Raw genomic sequence first — 20,545 nt, forward strand, 5'->3', positions numbered from 1 at the left:
GCAAAGGAGTACCAGGTACTGATTGTTGGTAAAAATGCATTCAAGATTCACAATATGGGTTTCTCAGAGGATATGGTTCAGGGCAATTTTAATGCTCTTACTCTTCCCTGCTTAAAAAAAAAAAAAAAAAAGGAGGGGAAAGCCTAAATCCACTAAACAAATAAATTTGCACACCCAATTCTTATAGCATGTTCTAGACTGTACGAGATAATGCTTCTAGCACAGACCCATGATTTCTAAATAAACACTTTCTGTTCCTATCTTGCAACATTTATTTGAAGAATAACAGAAGACTTCGTGAACAGAAGACTTCGTAACAGCAGAAATTACTAATGTCACTGTGTATTCCCAGAGCAGTTGAATTGCAGGTTTGTTTAAAAATCGAACATTTTATTTTTAAAACAAAACATTTTTCTTCACTTGACAATGTCACCTATAAAGTAGAAAAGAACTCATATGGATAGAAATACTGAAGTCAGTGTGAGAACTCATGAGTAAATTTTGAAAATAGAAACAGTAAGCTTAACTCTTAATGACATGTACCAAGGCATGAAAGTTTGCTGTTTAAAAGGAAATTTACTTTGGTTCCAGTTTTGCTGCCACTTTTAAAATTAAAATTAAGGTAAAGTAGGAAGTAAGTTGAGGTAGATATATTAGAAATGACAGATTTTAAACTTGTATTAACTGGTGTGTAGGTACACATTGGTATCATATATAGTGATATGAAATATCACTTAAAAACAACCCATTGTTTCTTTTTGGTTCTGTACACAAACATGTACGAAATAAGAAGACTGGACCAAACAAAGTATACCCTGCGCTGTGGTCAAATGTAGACAGAACTGAATTTTGCTCCTAAACAAGAATTTTCTAGTACAATGCTGGTTCTTTTGGAAAATATTTCATTGACTACAATTGGACTGGAGCTATATCTTAGTAATGCAAAATTTTAAAAATAATTAAATATCACTGAAAAGAATTCACAATACACTTTAGGATGCAATTTGAAAATCCAGCTACTCATGCTTGCTTAAAATTACAGTTTATCAATCTAGGATTATATTGATCCTTCTGAAGTTAATGCAATTTAAAAAAATCTACTATTGGTCTGAGTGGACTATGCTTTTTCATTTACAATCACCTAAAATGTAATTAATGAACACTACTCCCACATCAATATTCCCTTGAAATCTCAACTATTATACACAAGTTCAGAGATACATCATTGGGTATTGGCACCCATAGTAAGATAAAGTGAAAATATGACAGAATACATTTTTATTAAATTACACAAACACTACTTGGGATTCTCCCCCAGGATATTTAAAATTTTATATATAAGTGAACTTCAGTTTCAAATTTGTACTCTAGAAATAAAACAGGTTAGTAGTGATGGCTTAAAAGAGACTTTTGTGGGGAAAATGTTTTCAGCACCATGAATTCCTCTAAGCTACAGAGTAAATATAGCTTAGGAATTGCTTGAGTAAACCAGGTAGTATCCTTGAATTTCTAAGACCTCTTCTTCCTACAGTGCACATAATTACTCAGGCAGTTTTTTCCCCCCACCTCCCCATACTTAGTGCATATCAATTCTGGGCTCGGAACAAAGAAAAGAGAAAAGAAAGCAGTTCTTTCATGGTGAAGCAAAACTTGCTCAGTTATAAAGATAACGAAACAAAAAAACATTAATGGTTTTATTTTTTATATATTTTCTTCAATTTATTAATAATCTTTTATATATATTTATTTATGGCTTTCAGCAAAGACAAAAGAAAAAAATCTAACTCATCCCTGATCATACAGTTATTGTAAGAATCAGCTCTATAGTCTTCCCAGCAGCAGTAAGATCCAACCTTTTTCATTAATACATTTCATCCTGTACAGATGTAAGATTTCATACTTATGGGCTTACTTATGTACAGAGAAAATAGGTCAGTTCTGAAACCTGCAATGGACCTTTATATTACAGGAATGTGAGTCATTTGTTTCTTAATCTAAGTATATGTACACTCATACATACATATATATATACGTATATAGTTTTACCCTGTACCATTTTTTTTTTAAATTAACATACAAATCCTAGATATTGTCCACTCTATTACAAAGTCATTAAAAATTATTTATGGTTTCACTGAAAGACCATGTGAATTAATATTTCTTCATAGTGCTTAAAATAAAATAAAAATATATATAAAAATATTTCACTACTAACCCCATTTCTCCTATCAAATGTAAACCTTAAACAGTTTGAAAGATCAGTTATATGATCTTAATTAACTGACAGAATTTGTTAGTATTAAAATAATATAAGGGGTATTGTACTGATAAATAAATGGTCTTGCAGCGTATCCATAATGTTCCAAACACTTTTAAACAATCACTTCCCCATATACTACTCTGGGCCCCTTAAATTAATGGCAGCAGCATGTTAATGGGTTAATTACAGCAATTTTTACTGGTGAGCGGGAGTCACCAAAAACTGGAAGATTTTTTTAAATTTTTATTTGAAGTACCACTTTAGTAAAAGGCATAACAGGCAGCATGGGTTCAAGCTCTGTTAGCTTTAGAATATTTACTTGGCTCTCAAGTACATCTGGATTCACTGCATTACGTAGTTTGTGATGTTATTTAATTTTTCCATGCATCATCAAACTCAGCATTAATAGGAAAAGAAGAACTCCTTTGCATTCACTTCCTTAACATGAGTCAGCTGAGTTTTAAGGAACAGAATACATGTTTGTATCATCTCCACAATGCTGATTTTTCAATGAGTTAAGTTATGACACATTTAGTTTCAATCTCTATTTAATGTGACAAATCAGGCACAAATGATTACGAAAGAACTTTTTTTTGGTGGATAAGATAATGTGAAGGTTTGAGCAAACAAAACAAAACGTTCACAAAACAGTATGCTTTAACCCTGCTTTCTGTCACCATTTCCTTTCTGTTTTGAAGACATAAAAAATAATAAACCTCGTACCTATGGGCTATGTTTGACACTACATGCCTTAGGATATACTAACCATTTAATTACAATATACACAGAGCAATTCGTGCATTTCCAGACAGACTTGATGCTATATTATATTTATTTTTGTAAATTAACACCACAGTCAACTACAAAACTACAGTGAAGACACAGAAAGCACCTGAAAGCCTAAATCAAGCTGTGGTTTACAAATAATCCTTTAAATGAAAAACCTCACTTCTAGACTTAAACCAGAGATTCAAAGTCAGCATTATAGGAATTTTAAGGTAGAGACAATTAATGAATGATTATTATTTTCTAAGATACCGTAAAGCCTTTTCCTACAATGGCTGACTGAACCTATTTTTATTGTCTTTTTTTTTTTTTCCCCAAAGCATGCATGGAATAGTCTCAGATGCTATTGAGGGCAAGGAGAAGAAAAGTGATGGTACTGGTGAAGTACAAGCGGTTTGCAGGATCAAGCGTACAATTTTGCATAAAACATTGCATGTAAAAGTAACATTGTAGGTTTTAAGCCGTTGCATTACAATTCAACAGTTGTGTTGTACTTAGCTTCAACAAATTTTAAAACTGTAAATTTTGAAGTGAAGAGCAGAACCTAAATTCCTAAACAAAGACCTTGCAATGGTACACCACACAGCAGCTATTTTTGTTTGGGTCTAAAAAGTTATTTACACTGGCAATTTTTATAGTCTTTGTAAGTCTTTAGCAATGTGAATATCGAAGTCCACCCAGTTTTCTGAAACAACAGAAGGGTTGACATGTCATGAGGTTACAACCTATCCAGAGGAGTGCTAGTGCCAGCCTTTTGATTGCAGGTGTTTGCAATTTATTTCTTTTCCAATCTAATTCCCAAAAGAAAGTGCTAACATATGAAATGCAATGGGAAATAACTGAATTCTTCATGAGAAATTAATGTGTTTGCAATAAATGAAATAACAAAGGTTTCAGAATATCACTTGGCCAGTGCCTTGTTAGTTAGATTGATATTTCTCTTTTTTTTTAATATTCTTGTTTGAAGTTTGTTATTGTGTTGACACTTTTCCCATGAAAAAAGCAAACCTCATAAACAGAGAAATCTGTTAGACTGATTTTAAAGTTGACATGTTAGAAATAAGTAATATTACAGCTCAATTTAGACTTCTTTAATGCAAGAAAGGAAGATATGAATTCAAACAAGCTTTTTAAGTTTTTTTTTTTATATATATATATATTTATATATATATATATAATTTTTACATTCGTTATGTAGGGCAAAGCTGTCTAAAGTATTTTTCTCATAGTAGACTGCTGGGGTACATTAGGAAACAGGCTAAAATAGTTCCGGGGATGGTGCTTGGTTCGTTACAAGTCTGTTGCTCACAGTTACCAGGGATCATAAGTTTGACGCGAACCGTGGTTTGTCTCCCTCAGGCTCTGTGCTTAAGACTGTGGAAGAATCCCTTTGCAGAGGGGCTGTGGGTGGCGCAGCCCCCCGATTTGGGGGGATGGCTCCCGAGGACATCTGTCGAAAGAGTGAGACCCGATGGGGGACGGTAGCCCGGCCGGCTGGGGGCATGCCAGGCCCAGGGGTGGGCTGAGGGAGGGAGGCGAGGGATTCCCCCACGGTGGGGTGAGGCCTGGCGATCAGGGTGGAGATCTCGTGGGGCAGGGAAGGCTGCGAGGCAGAGAGGGGCCGCACCTCCCGGGTCAGGTTAGTGTTGTGGAGGGCCTGGGTGCTCTTGTGGACCTCGTTCTTCTGTGCGGCCCCCGGGGGCTGCTGGGGCACCTGCGGCTGCTGCTGCATGAGGGAAAGCTGTGAGGCGGTCGGCGAGGCGTACTGGAAAGTTCGGCCGGCCAGAGGGCTCTGTACGGGTGGGCTGCAGACAGCGGTGGTGTAGGAGCAGGGCGAGAGGATGACAGCCTGCTGGGGCGTCTGCGTGCTGGGCGAGGGGGAGTGCAGATTTCCGTGGGACAAGCTGCTGGCGGTGTACACGGGAGGGGACTGTGTCCTGACGCGCGATGACGAGGCAGAGGTGCTGGAGTTCAGGGCAGGCATCTGCTGCAAGCTTACCGGGGCGATGGTCTGCACCATCTCCCTGTCATGCTTCACAATCTGCTTCAAGATCTCATTCTCCTGGTTGTTGAAAACCCCGGTGTTGAGGTCCTTCTGGAACTTCTGCAGGAGGATTGAGTTCTTCTTCCCTTCACAGAGAGGCAGAAGAGTTAGTGAGCCTGACACACAGAGGCAGACTCCTGCTCTGACTTTGCATTTCAGCACCCATCACCGAGGGGTATATATCGTAAAAGCCTCAGCAAGCACGGCTCTGAGCAGGGGCCATGGCTTGGTGGCAAGCACACTGTAGTAGGCTGTGCCGCACCGGGAACGCCACAGCAACTCATGCTGGCAAGCAGACCCTGACAGCTGGCCTCCATGCACACCGTTTCCCTCTCTCTGCCCCAGCATGGTGGGCTTTCATAACACCACCGTGCTCAAAGACACCTGGACTTTCTAAGCCTCTTCACTTGTACTGTATTGCTATTACTACAATTATTCTGAAAATGTAACCATGGTAATTTACTGAAGAACAGGGTGGAAAAAGCCATTGAGCTCTGCATGTATAACACTTTTCTTTCTCATTGTAAAACTGTCCTAATTTCCACTAAACTGTTACATAAGTTATAAATACACCTGTCATCTAGCACATTCCCTGGAACTAATTATTAGACATTAGTAACCACTGACCACTAGCTTGCAAGAAATCTCCTTTTCAAATGTTTGTAAACTAATATGAGCTCACAGATAATGTGACACCTGCTTGCACAATAAAGACTGCTGTACCCTGTGTCATGATGTCTGCTTGATGGCTTTCAGTGTCTGCAAAATGTAGACAATATTGTGTATCATCAGATGCACAGGAACACAATTGCACTCAGTTGTTCCTTTTTTTAATAAAACACAGCACTTCAGATGGGATTGCCACTCCAAGAGCGGACCGGACTTTACTACTAATATTATTTAAGCACATATTACTTAGAGTTGGACTGCATTTCCAGAGAGTCTTGAGAGACAAAAGCCTTGATAAGATAAACTAATGCACTGAGTGCTCACAATCTGCAAAATACTGAAACAGGTCTATTAAATATTAGAATCGTGTATACCTGTACTTCTTCATCTATATTAAAGAAAACATGCTTTATTCCAAATCACATCTTCAGCTTTCAATCAACAGCACAACAACACTGCCCTGTAATTCTTTCTGTATTCACTTTGAAGAAACTGCAGATGTAACTGTATTGAGAAAGAGTGATGTGGGGAAATCCTTATACTGAAGTTTTCTTGTGAAGAAACAGGATAAATGATTTTTTATGCATAACTGCATTTTAAAACCAGTGTCAATAATGATGATCAGAATGTAATTCTTCCAACCAAAGATCATATATTTTATCCAGTATGTCCTATCAGATAGGTCCAGAATGTCTGGATGCACAATAGCAGACTGCACAACCTTTTTTGATAATCTGCCATATCCTTCTGCCTTTCATTTGGATATCGTTGGCCTGCTTTTCTGATTGCAAGCAGATCTGAGTAATGCCAGTGTGCAGCCATCAATGCTTGCAGTGCCCATGTCGTGAGGAAAATGAGAGCCCTTCTGCAAAGGATTAATTCACTTCAACAAACACGGGTTTTGTGAGTGCTGAGAGGCTTCAGCTCTTCTCAGCATTATAGATGTCATCTGTAAACAATTTATGCAGGAAAATGTCATCTACTGCTCATGAAACAGCACAAATCCTATAAAGTGCTGAGGGCAGCAAAAGAAATATAAAGGATTAATAAATAACACTAATGATGATTAAAGTATACAAAATAATCCTCAGAGGAGTATGACAGCTTTCTAGAACTCAAAGATTTTTATTATTTAAAAGTGAGATTGCAGAATTTCTTGTCTGGACATGTCTTATTCATAAATCAACAGAACATCTGCTGCAGTGTAACAGAAACAAAGCTTTTAAGAAGGGTTTCATCTGGGCATTTTATCCTGCAACTCAAGGCAAAGAAAGGGTAGAAAGGTTTTAAGAATTCCTAATATGGAAAAAAAAAAATACCTATCCTGTCAAGTCTATCAATTGCCACCGTCTCAAAGGCTCTTCTCATCATGGGGTACTCTTCCAGAACCTCATTGAAGTTGTCCACCGAGAGAGAATATAGGCGACAGTATGTGTCTGCTCGTACACTGGCAGTTCGACGGCCCTTTGTCAAAAGGCAAATCTCTGGGGAGAAAAAAATTCAACACACACAGAAAACAAAGACATTAGTGAACCATGTGAAACATAAAGGCTAGGAAGTGACTCAGTGCTCACAAGTAATAATTCAGTACTCAGCAGTAATTTTTCTATTGCTGTTTATGCAAGGTTGCAGGGACAATTCTGAAGGTGTTTGATTCTATTTTTGCTACTCTGAAAAAATAACTAATGTTCTTATAAAAATAAGAGCCCTGCTTATAGGTTTTCTCGGTCTGGACTCTGATTTTATCAAGCCTTTTAAAAAAAATTTTTCAAGTTATAGGAAATGATCCATCAGCTGTCAAATACAGTTTGCTGACTCAATTAACCCAAGTGATTCTATTGATCTTTTAAAACATTTGACTAACAGAGGACCAAGTCCTTTATTCATTCACCAGATTTACTAAACTAATTTAATACATAATCTAATAATATCTGAATGTTGTTCTAAGAAATTTGAATGCTGTTCTAGGAAAAACTGATTTAAGCATGAAAGTGCCTTCCTTTTCCTTGGGTTTTATGTCCTAGCTATTTTGGGAGAGTAAACATGATTTTAGACTTTTTTTTCCTCACTGGGCTGAGAAACAGAACCCTTTTAATCTCTGCTTACTCCATTTGATTAGTCTAGTAACCTTTCTCTGCAAGTGCCTCCAACAGAAAATCTTCATTCTGGAACAGAGGAGACCAAAGCCATATGCCGTCCCAAGAAATAGCCCCAAACTTGTGAATGCTTATTCCCAAAGCCACAGGAAGAGGGTTACAGGATAAAGGCCAAAGTCAATGTGCGAGGCTTGTAACAGCAAAACATATGGGGTAGAATATTTATTTATTTATATTAAAATACAAAAAATTAAAAAGTTAATTGCAAAAAAAAGTATTTGAGTTGATCCCATTTTCAAGCTGGGGAATAAGAACACAGAGATATCAACAATTCTTGGGCTCAGTCAGAGTGAGAGTTTACTTACTCAGTTCTAGCAGACAAGAGTTCATAGTTGTTCATATTTAAATACAGCTAGGAAACTGTCTCCTACCCTGCTTCTGTGACTATCAGAAATGATCATTCTCAATCTCAACCTATCATTCTCAAGTATGGAAAACCAAATATTCTTCATTAACAAAAATAAAGAATTCTGCAGACTTTACTTCAGATCTATAAAGTGATAGCATAGTTCTTCCTTTTTTGGGTATGTCTTCAACAAAATACATTTTTTATTATCAAGAATGTAAAGAACCTCGACCTTTTTTTGTCTTGTACTTCTTGTTGAAGAATTTCCACATGCCACCTAACCCTGAAGGCTTAGGGGCTAAGATGCTTAAATAACCGTGGATAAATCAAAGTAAATTAACGTGGGATCAGTACTAGCACAGAATGTAGTTAAACCCCAACAGCTTTGGGGAGAATATACAGAGGCGAATGGGTATTATGAGTCTTGACCTAATGTGCCTCACAAAACTTGGTGCCCATGAAATAATGACAGTTTACTGTAAAGACCCAGTCAGGTCAAACAGAAGTCAGTCCTTTCCTCTTCCATCCCCTAGCTCATCCTGACCCACTGCATTTTAGTTACAAGAGTCAGAAGGACATTTTGCCCAAAGGGAACAGTTAAATGCAGTGAATGCCTGCTCCATTTCCTAAGGTATTATTTAGATCTCACACAGAATAAACTTTTACAATACACAGTTGGATTTAGAGATAACTTAACTAGCTGGAAAATCACCTCCTGATTTTCAGCTCTCTTCACTTAAAATTGCTGCAAACAATACTAGAGACATAAGGAGGTGTCTTCTGCTACACTCAACAAATAGAAATACTTTGAAAAACACCACATGCCCCAAATGAAACAGATGTTGACTACAGATCCCAACCATTCTGAAGAGTGTAAAAAAAATGGAGAAAGTACTGTTTTCATCATTCTTAATCTATAACACTGTATTTTAGATTAATTCAACAAGAAAGCTGGGAAGAAACCATAAGGGACAATATTAGACTTCATCCCAGGACAATGGGACCATGGAATTCATGGATATTACTGCAGTAAATATAATTACTTTTCCCCTTCTTTCATCTTCTATTACACTTGTCAAATAGAAGATCAGGTTAAAGAACATCTAAGGAACCTGAAGGTGCGCAGGTCCACGGGACCTGATGAGATACCTCTGTGGGTCCTGAGGGAACTGGCAGATGAAGTGGCTAAGCCACTATCCATTGTATGTGAGAAGTTGTGGCAGTCCAGTGAAGTTCCTGCTGATTGGAAAAGGGGAAACATAACCCCCATTTTTAAAAAGGGAAATAAAGAGGACCCAGGAAACTACAGGCCAGTCAGTCTCACCTCTGTGCCCAATAAGATCATGAAGATCCTCCTGGAAACTATGCTAGGGCACATGGAGTATAAGGAGGTGATTGGTGACAGCCAACATGGCTTCACTAAGGGCAAATTGTGCCTGACACATTTGGTGGCCTTCTATGACAGGGTTACAGCATTGGTGGATAAGGGAAGAGCAACTGACGGCATCAACCTGGATTTGTGCAAAGCATTTGACACTCTCCCAGCTGGAGACACGTGGATTTGACAGATTGGCCACTCGGTGGATAAGGAATTGGCTGGACGGTTGCACTCAAAGAGTTGTGGTCAACAGCTCAATGTCCAAGTGGAGAGCAGTGACGAGTGGCATTCTTCAGAGGTCAGTATTGGGACTGGTGCTGTTTAACATCTTATTGGCAAGGTGGACAGTGGAATTGAGTGCACCCTCAGCAAGTCTGCTGATGACACCAAGCTGTGTGGTGCAGTCAACATGCTGGAGGGAAGGGATGTGCCATCCAGAGGGACCTGGACAGGTTTGAGAGGTGGGCCTGTGCAAACCTCATGAAGTTCAACAAGGCCAAGTGCAAGGTCCTGCACATAGGTGAGGGCAACAATCTCAAGCACAAATACAGGCTGGGCAATGAGTGGATTGAAAGCAGCCCTGAGGAGAAGGACTTGGGCGTACTGGTGGATGGAAAACTGGATATGATCCAGCAACATGTGCTTGCAGCTCAGAAAGCCAAACGTATCCTGGACTGCGTCAAGAAAAGTGTGGTCAGCAGGACAAGAGAGGTGATTCTCCTCCTCTACTCTTCTCTTGTAAGATCCCACCCGGATTCCTGTGGCCACCAATATAAGAAAGACATGGACCTGCTCAAGCAGGTCCAAAGGAGACCATGAAGATGGTCAGGGGGCTGGAGCACCTCCCTTATGAGAACAGGTTGAGAGAGAGTTGGGATTGTTCAGCCTGGAGAAGAGAAGGCTCTGGAGATACCTTCTAGCGGCCTGCCAGTACTTAAAGGGGGCCTATAGGAAAGATGGGGAGGGACTCTTTATCAGGCAGTACAGGGATAGGACAAGGGTTAACGGTTTTAAACTGAAAGAGGGTAGATTTAGATTAGATGTAAGGAAGAAATCCTTCACTGTGAGGGTGGTGAGACACTGGAACAAGTTGCCCAGAGAAGCTGTGGCTGCCCCCTCCCTGGCAGTGTCCAAGGCCAGGTTGGACGGGGCTTTGAGCAACCTGGTCTAGTGGAAGGTGTCCCTGCCCATGGCAGGGGGATTGGAACTAGGTGGTCTTTAAGGTCCCTTCCAACCCAAACCATTCTATGATTCTATGATTTTATGAAATAAGGGGAATAAAAAGAAACACTGAAAACTATATTATTGTATTCTGCAAACCCCATCAACCCACAACTTCTGGTTGAAGAACATCTTTTTGGAAGGCTCTTAATAATCATAATAGAGTCTTCTAGTTAGATAAGATAATAAAGGATGGGTCGAAAAAGACACGACAAATATCACAGCACCTAGAAACTGATCAGGGAGTGCCACCTTGGAGCCTGCCTTCTCAGGAAGCCGGGAAAGCTTCATGTTCTCAGCTGTAGTTGAATGGTCTCATTCAAAAGATGAACTACAGCCTTCTGACAGAAAAAAATACCATGTGATGAATACACATTTCCAGCAATGTTTCAGAGTTGTATTACAGTCACTGATACATCATCTATATTGCTTTGTTATATGTATCAACAGCATCATTTGTACTCTTGCCACAAGACTAATGTGCTTGTTAATTGTATGTGTTCTGCATTTAAGTTCATTCCATCTATTAGTTATTTGCTTGGAGCAAACTCTCAAGCATAGTAAGACATAATGTATGAAATCTTATTTACTTGGACCAGAGAGGAAGAACACAGAATGTCAAAATGTGTTCCCATCAAACACTTGTGTTCTTTTAAATAAATCCAAGTAATTGCTTATTTTTTTACAAATAAATAAAGAATAGATTTCATGAAGAGAAAAAAGTAATGCAAATATCCATGATATATTTTAAATGAGTCTTAGTGGCTTCAAGTACACCAGGTGCCCTCAACAATTATGCTCTCCTTGATGTTCAGTTGATTTAAACAGACTGTGAAATACAAACAATAGCACAGGAGTGTGCAGTGAAACACAAACAGCTTGGTTCTCTATTAGCATAAAAAGAAAGCAGCGGCAGCATATTACTCACTAATATTCCCATCTGCGGTTGGCATGGTACATTGCCTTCATGCTGACACTTTCAAAGTGTCAAATACTTCTATCTTTCCTTTCCAAACAAAAGAATGTCTTCAATTCCTATTAATAATCATGTATAAGGCTATAATGAACCTGTAATTCAACTCTAAATGCAAGTTTTACTTTAATTATTTAATTTCTTTGGACAACTGTTCCCTAGAACATTCTGAAACAAATATCAATCACTGCACTAATTAAAAATGACTATTTGAAAGAGCTAAACAATGCTAAAAACATTAATTTGTTCTTACGGTCCATATTTAATACAAATGCTATTAATTTGTCTGAAAATCACAATTTGTGTTCTGCTAGCATCAGATCTTTCCCACAGAACAATGCAGCTCTCAAAAGAACATGGAAAAAGGCTAAAACACAATGTACTTTCTGCTATCAAGACTATGACTAAAAAGTGGAATGATAAAGTTTAAAGCTAAGCCTTTTCTGAAGGTTATAATTATAAACAAAACTGATCACCAATATATCAGTTGCACACATACATAGGACATGGTTTAGAGGTGGATTTGGCAGTGTTAGGTTAACGGTTGGAGTCAATCTTAAAGGTCTTTTCCAACCTAAATGATTCTGTGATTCTATGGTTGTATTTCATCAAGACCATCAGGTTCAGATTTTGGAATACCATGAATTTCTGAAAAAGCTTGCCCATATCTGTATCTTGTAAAACAGGGGATGTGTAGATTGTATTTTATTATTGCATTAGTGTGACAGAACAGTCTAGATAGGAAATTCTACGTACCTGACAGACAGCACTGAGGAAGACTGATTTCAAGAAAACCCAAGTGAGTTAAGGTAAATGACACAACCCATAGGATGACCTTTAAAGAATTAGGACTAGTAGGCCTCAGTTTTGGTTCCAACTGAGAGCAGCTTCATTGTTCTTGTGGACTGTATCGATACGCCACTGTAGGTAATAATTTTCCTCCTCCCTTGTTGCTATGTGATTCCTAAACACTTTTTTCAAGAAAACTGCTGGGGATGTGGGAGCAGTTCACCTCTAGCACCATTTGTGATGCATTGCTTTCTTAGTCTTTGCTGGATGAGTACATGGACTGGCTATCCTAGCAATAATTTCCTGTTTCCACTTCATATAGACCTAGGAAAAACCCTTTTTTACTCCAGGAAGCAGTACAGTTTATCTGACAGTGTAGCACCTATCCATTAACCACCAGTTCATTTCCCATGTAAATTATACTTCAGATGTAATTACTCAACTTTCTATGTCACATTAACATTTGACTAGAGATTGAAAAACTTCAAAAATCAAAATAATATAAAGTTGCCTTGCAGACAAAATGTGTCCACCACCAGATAAACTCTGTTGATAAAGGTAACAGTTATGAATCCAGTAGTTAGCTGGTTTATTAAAGGACACCAAATCAGTCCTGTCTCCATGGAACATATTTCTTAGCTTAGGATGGTATATAGTGATAGGTAGAAAAATAATACAGTGAATTATTATCATACGTAGAGCTTTGTTTTGCAAGAACATGAAGACCAGAGTTAAAGCAAAAGTTCACTTTACTAGGTGCAGAACTTAATTTTCTGAGGTAGTGAATAAATGAGTTAACTAGTATTTTAGACATATAGTACTCTCCATACTAAAATCAAGTAAAAGTTATTAGCAGTTTCTACACAGTTTATTAAGTGCTCTGTCCCCTCCTGAAGCTGTAACAGATTTCCAATCATCTGTCAGATTTAACACTACAGGATCTAATGAGGTGTCCTTCCAGCTGAGAACAGCTGACTATTGCTTCAGTTCCTCAGCAGGAACCTTGTTTCATCTTGTAGCAAGAATATACATTGCTGGGCAAATGGGCAAGCAGCTATTCAGACCATCTGGTTACTTTCAGCAGCAGAAGAAAGATGGAAAACCAAAGCAATTCACAGGCTTGGGTCAGCTGGTCTAATGCATTTGTGAATGCTTTACGAGAATGGGACAGTGGATTAGAATATTGTTTATTTTACAGAGAGCAATGAATTACTGAATTATTATAGAAAAAATTTAGATGTACCAAAGCTCTTTCCGTCCACCCATCTTGTGAGTTTCCCAGAACTACCAGGTTTAGGTTATTATTTTTTTCTAACATAACTTTTCATAACAGCAACTCTTTGGTATGCTGCAAAGACCAATACTTCCTGATTTCTTTCAAGGTACTGAAGTTGTCCATTGACCAGAAACTAGTTAATGGGCACTTTCTTGGTGTGCCAGTCACAGGAAGGGACCTTCAGCTCAGGGAACTCTACTCCCAGCTTTACAACAGGTAATGTGAGTGGTGTTTACTTGTTTAGAAAAGGACTATATAAACTTTATTCAACTGAAAAAAAATAAATCAGTAATCTTCTAGACACCCGATTCTTTCAGAAATGAAATGACTTCCCAGCTCCATGTTGACTTAACATGCAACATAGAAGTTTGACATAAAGAAAACAAGGAGAAGCTGTTTCATATGATAAAAATGTGATTGCTTTAACACATACTTCTGCATTTCTGTCTCCTATCTCTTTATCAAACTTTGGGAAACATCAAATGTATATACTTATAATATTTTTTTCTAAGTTTTTAATGTATTCTTTTTATCTTTCAATATACTATCACTAGTGCACAAGATGGAAAACTGAGGGATATACTGCTTTTTATTATAGATAATAAAATGACTAGCACCAGGTCTTATGATTAGTCAGAATGTGGCTTACACCAATTAAATGAGTTTCAGTAAACTATTTGCTAAAAAAAAAAAAAAAAAAAAAGATTAAATGCTATGCCATATAGCTACGCAGATTTTATTTTTGCAGTTGTTTTACAAAACAGTATTTACATTCACATTAGTCATGACTGTGGGGGGAAAAAAAGAGGAAGTGATATCCCCCAAATCCAGGTCTATGGAATGGATGGAAATTAAAAGGATGAGTTAAATTTAGCTCTGAATTCAGTCCTATATTTAAGAAACCTTAAAATATAGTCACTGCTCTACAGGAATATTCCTGCAGCAAAGGAGAGAACTTAAGGAGGAAGGAAAATGGAGACAATTACTGCCTTTTAGAAACAGGTTTATAATCTGGACTATCCAAAAGAAAGTTTCATAAAAACTACACCTTTTCCCACCTTATTTACACTAAATATGGCATTACAGACAAGACACTTTGAGTTTGAGCAATAGCAGACATTGCCGGCGTGACAGTTCATTTAAGAAATGCCAACAACAATTGTCTGTAAAGTTGCTTTCAGATATCTGGCTTCATCAACCAGAGAGAGGGTTCATGAAAGAGGCCTGCATACACTGCTGAGTAGTTACTGTTTTAAAGAAGGACCGAAAATGGCCAGTCACAATGAAGGGTCCAAAACAACTTCCTTAATGCCTCAGTTTCAGTCTCCTGTCACTTTCTGAACTATTTACCTAAACCTAATTTAAATTTATCTATTTGTGATAGGTGTTGCCCTTATATAGTCATCCTATTAAAAAAAAAAAAACAACAAAAAAAACCAACAGGTTAGTTTGTTTCACATTTTTATTGCCTGTTTGTACTCATTTGAAATTTCTGGCTCTGAAGACCCTGACACATGAGCTCTCAGCATGTTCAGGGTTTATTTTATTTTATTTTATTTTATTTTATTTTATTTTATTTTATTTTATTTATATTATGGTATTTATATTATTTTATTATTTTACTGTATTTATTTATTTTATTTTATTTTATTTTACTTTATATTTTAATTTAATTTTATTTTACTTAACAGAACAAATAAAAGAAATAGAAAACGTGTCCTAACAAGCAAGGTTGAAATTGACAAAATTTTAAACAGAAAAAGATTTTAAAAAAGTGAATTACACCTCTATTAATATATCAATTAAAAACGCAAAAATGTATTTCAGTAGATTTCTAGAACTGTCCCCTCATTGCACGTTAGGAACACGATTCTTGTTTGCAAATATCCGTCCCTACTTGCCAGCAACCTTACTGGTTGAGATAATTTCTGCATCCTGAAGATGTCCCATATGTATCCTGTCATACATCTGAAGACAGGAAGAGAATGCAATAGGGACTGAGAAGAACATTTGCATATGACAAGATTCTATGGTGTGATAGCCAATAGTAATAATAGGGGTTTTACTATTCTTGAGGCAGGAAATGGTCAGTAGGAAAAGTAGATGATAAGGGATATCAGCACCCCCCAAAAACAGTATTTTACCAGTCCCTTTCATCCAGAATGTTATCCCTGGAACACAATCCCCACATTTGGAAAAAGGAGAGTTTGTCCTGAAAGGCACTCTGGGACAAGAAGGAACCTTCAAAACAGACAAGTTCGAAGTAGCCGGAGACAGGTATCCATTATGGGCATTTTATAACCATTTTCCTGATCAAAAATACAGGTGAAAGATGATTACAGAATCAGAATCACAGACTCGTCTAGGTTGGAAAAGACCTTGAAGATCATCCAGTCCAACCATTAACCTAACACTGACAGTTCCCAACTACACCATATCCCTAAGCACTATATCAAGCCAACTGTTAAACACCTCCAGGGGTGGGGACTCCACCACCTCCCTGGGCAGCCCATTCCAATGCCTAACAACCCCTTCTGGAAAGAAATGATTCCTAATATCCAGTCTAAACTTTCCCTGGCGTAACTTGAGGCCATTCGTTCTTGTCCTATTGCTTATTACTTGGTTAAAGAGATTCATCCCCAGCTCTCTGCAACCTCCTTTCAGCTAGTTGTAGAGGGCGATGAGGTCTCCCCTCAGCCTCCTCTTCTCCAGACTAAACAACCCCAGTTCCCTCAGCCGCTCCTCGTACGACCTGTGCTCCAGACCCTTCACCAGCTTCGTTGCCCTTCTCTGGACACACTCGAGTAATTCAATGTCCTTTTTGTAGTGAGGGGCCCAAAACTGAACACAGGAATCAAGGTGCAGCCTCACCAGTGCTGACTCCAGGGGTAAGATGACTTCCCTGTCCCTTCTGGCCATGCTATTTCTGACGTAAGCCAGGATGCCATTGGCCTTCTTGGCCACCTGGGCACACTGCTGGCTCATGTTCAGCCGGCTGTCAATCAACACCCCCAGGTCCCTCTCTGACTGGCAGCTCTCCAGCCACTCCTCCCCAAGCCTGTAGCGCTGCTGGGGGTTGTTGTGGCCGAAAAGCAGCACCCAGCATTTGGTCTTATTGAAACTCCTACAGTTGGCCTTAGCCCATCGCTCCAGCCTGTCCAGGTCTCTCTGCAGAGCCTCCCTACCCTCGAGCAGATCAACACTCCCACCCAACTTGGTGTCATCTGCAAACTTACTGAGGGTGCACTCAATCCCCTCGTCTAGATCATCAATAAAGATGTTAAACAGGAGTGGCCCCAAAACCAAGCCCTGGGGGACACCACTTGTGACCGGCCGCCAACTGGATTTAACTCCGTTCATCACAACTCTTCGGGCCCGGCCATCCAGCCAGTGTTTTACCCAGCAAAGCGTGTGCCCATCCAAGCCACGAGCAGCCAGTTTTGCCAGCAGAATGCTGTGGGAAACGGTGTCAAAGGCCTTTCTGAAGTCGAGGTAAACAACATCCACAGCCTTTCCCTCATCCAATAAGCAGGTCGCCCTGTCATGGGAGGAGATCAGGTTTGTCAAGCAGGACCTGCCTTTCATAACCCCATGCTGACTGGGCCTGATCATCTGGTTGTCCCGCATGTGTTGTATGATGGTACTCAGGATGAGCTGCTCCATCAGCTTCCCGGTCACCGAAGTCAAGCTGACAGTCCTGTAATTTCCCACATCATCCTTCCAACCCTTCTTATATATGGGCGTCACATTGGCCAATTTCCAATCTGTTGGGACCTCTCCGGTCAGCCAGGACTGCTGGTAAATGATGGAAAGTGGCTTGGCGAGCACCCCAGCCAGCTCCTTCAGCACCCTCAGGTGTATTCCATCTGGTCCCATAGACCTGTGTATGTCTATGTGATGCAGTAGGTCACTGACTATCTCCTCCTGGATTGCAGGGGGGTCGTTCTCCCAGTCTCTGTCTTCTGGCTGAGGAGGCTGGGTTCCCTCAAGACAGCTAGTCTTGTTATTAAAGACTGAGGCAAAGAAGGCATTAAGCACCTCAGCCTTTTCCTCATCACTTCTTACCATGTTTCCTCCTGCGTCTAGCAGGGGATGGAGGCTCTCTCTGGTCTTTCTTTTGCTGCTCACATACTTATAGAAACATTTCTTGTTGTCCTTGATTGCTAAAGCCAGATTAATTTCCAGCTGGGCTTTAGACCTCCTGATTTCCGCCCTGCATAACCTCACAGAGTCGCTAGTTCCTTCTTCCAAAGGCCCTAAACTCTCCTTTTCTCCTTGAGTTGCAGCCAAAGCTCCCTGTTCAGCCAGGGTGGTCTTCTCTGTTGCCGGCTTCTCTTACAGCACCTGGGGACAGCCTGCTCATGAGCCATTAAGACTTCCTTCTGAAAGAGTGTCCAGCCTTCCTCGACCCCTATACCCTTCAGGATCGTCTCACAAGGGATCCTGTCAAGCAGGTGCCCAAACAAGACAAAGTCAGCCCTTTGGAAGTCCAGGATGTCAGTTCTGCTTCCCCCTCTCCCAGCCTCCCTAAGAATAGAGAACTCTATTATTTCATGATCACTGTGCCCTAGTTGTCCTCTGACCGTCACATCATCACCAGTCCTTCTCTGTTCACAAAGAGAAGGTCCAGCAGGGCACCTTCTCTGGTCGGTTCATTCACCAGCTGTGTCAGGAATTTATCTCCCACACATTCCAGGAATCTCCGGGACTGGTCCCACTCTGCTGTGTTGTATTTCCAGCAGATGTCTGGGAAGTTAAAGTCTGCCACAAGAACAAGGGCAAGCGATTGTGAGATTTCTCCTAAATGCCTAGAGAATATTTCATATACCTCTCTGTCCTGGTTGGGTGGCCTATAGTAGACTCCTACTACAACATCTGTCCTGTTGGCCTTCCCGCTGATTCTAACGCAAAGACACTCCACCCTGTCTTCACTACACTTGTACTCAAAGCAATCATAACAGTCCTAACATACAGCACCACCCCACCGCCTCTCCTTCTTTGTCTATCCCTCCTAAAGAGCTTGTAGCCATCAACTGGCACACTCCAGTCATGGCAGACATCCCACCATGTTTCTGTAATAGCCAGTACATCATAATTTTTCTGTTTCATCGTGGCTTCAAGCTCCTCCTGTTTGTTACCCATGCTGTGTGCATTGGTATACATGCACTTCAGATGGGCTGGTGTTTTTCCCCCTTCCCCCTTCAAATCTAGTTTAGAGCTCTGTCAATGAGCCCAGCTAACTCCTGCCCTAAGATCCTCTTCCCCCTCTGGGACAGGTGCATCCCATCTAATGCCAAAAGGTCTGGTGTCCTGTATGCCAACCCATGATTGAAAAATCCGAAGCCCTGATGGTAGTACCAGTCTTGGAGCCACAAGTTCATCTGTTGAGTTCTTCAGTATTCTTCTTCATCCATCTCCCCAACTGAAGGAGAACACAATTTGTGCCCCCGACCCCTTAATCAGTTTCCCTAAGGACCTGAAATCTCTCTTCATTGCTTTAGGACTTCTCCTGGTAATGTCGTCACTACCTACCTGAAAAACCAGGGGAGGTTAGTAGTCCTTGGGTCTCAATAGAGCGGGGAGTTCTGGTGTGAGGTCCTTGACCCCGGCCCCAGGGAGGCAGCAGACTTCCCTATGAAGCGGATCTGGTCTGCATATTGGGCCTTCAACATGTCTCAGAATGGAGTCACCCACTACAATGACTGTTCTGGGGTTCTTTTTAGAACTGGTTTTAATACCTGGTCAGAACGACCCGGCCTTGGTGGACCTTGGTCTTTCTTCCTCCTTCTTCATTCAAAAGTTCCAGGGTCCCAAGTCTATTGTGAATGGACAACATGGAGGGTGAGGGAGGTTGGGAGAGGATTTTCCTGCCTCTGTGAGCAGGGACCTGTTTCCAGCCTCCCCCACCTCTTAGGTGCCCTCCTTCTGCCTGATAGTAAGAGGATGAGGGATTGCCTGCCTTGTTTGGAGCCTCCATTTGCTCCTGTTGCTTTAGGGGTGCTAGGGTGTTATTCCACCAATCAATCTCCCTTTCACACTCCCTAATACTTCTTAATCTCTTGACCTCTTCTTTGAGTTCCACCACCAGGCTGAGCAGGTCATCCAGCTGATCACAGCGCACACAGGTGTTATCACTGGTGCCTTCCAACAGGACTGACAGGCTCAGACACTCCCTGCAGCCCGGGACCTGGACTGCTGCATGTTTGTGTGGCAGCTCCATCTGGGTCGCCACGTTCTTTCTGGTGGTGGCTTTGACGCGAGTGGTAACCACAGCTCAGTCTACTTGTGGAGGACGATAAGATGAAACTAGCTCAGACAAGATCTAGACCCCGGAGATAGACTGCGCCCTGTCCGCTTGCCCTGCCTGCGCGAACTGACGTGCCTCACCCTTCTGATGCGCCATGCCCTGTTTGCCCACCCTGTTGCTGTGCTCCTGGTCGCTCGCACTCCCTGGGGGCTGCTCTTGTATGTGAGGGTGTTGGGCGCCATTACTCCAGTCTCCGCCCACTCTGAGTCCCCCCTGCTCTTGTTCACAGCTCACTCTTCCTGTTCAGGGGGGAGGCGACTTGAGCCTCTCCCTCTTCCCTGGGCTTCTGCCTTCATGTCTTGCGGTTTTGCCACAGGTTTTTGATGCTTTCAGAATGGTC

General features: G+C 40.6%; 1 protein-coding gene across 1 annotated transcript in view; it reads right to left on the bottom strand.

The window, feature by feature from the left end:
- Positions 1-1,682: 1,682 nt before the first annotated feature.
- HCN1 (hyperpolarization activated cyclic nucleotide gated potassium channel 1) overlaps positions 1,683-20,545 on the bottom strand; it is a 207,816-nt gene continuing 188,953 nt past the window's right edge. Inside the window, exons 7-8 of the mRNA XM_074813024.1 lie at positions 7,079-7,243; positions 1,683-5,176 (exon numbers count right to left, since the gene is read on the bottom strand). Of these exons, the coding sequence (XP_074669125.1) occupies positions 4,368-5,176; positions 7,079-7,243 (974 nt within the window). The 3' untranslated portion in view covers positions 1,683-4,367. The remainder of the gene's footprint in view (positions 5,177-7,078; positions 7,244-20,545) is intronic.

Source organism: Strix aluco, chromosome Z (genome assembly GCF_031877795.1).
Source record: "Strix aluco isolate bStrAlu1 chromosome Z, bStrAlu1.hap1, whole genome shotgun sequence".
Lineage (NCBI taxonomy): Eukaryota > Metazoa > Chordata > Aves > Strigiformes > Strigidae > Strix > Strix aluco.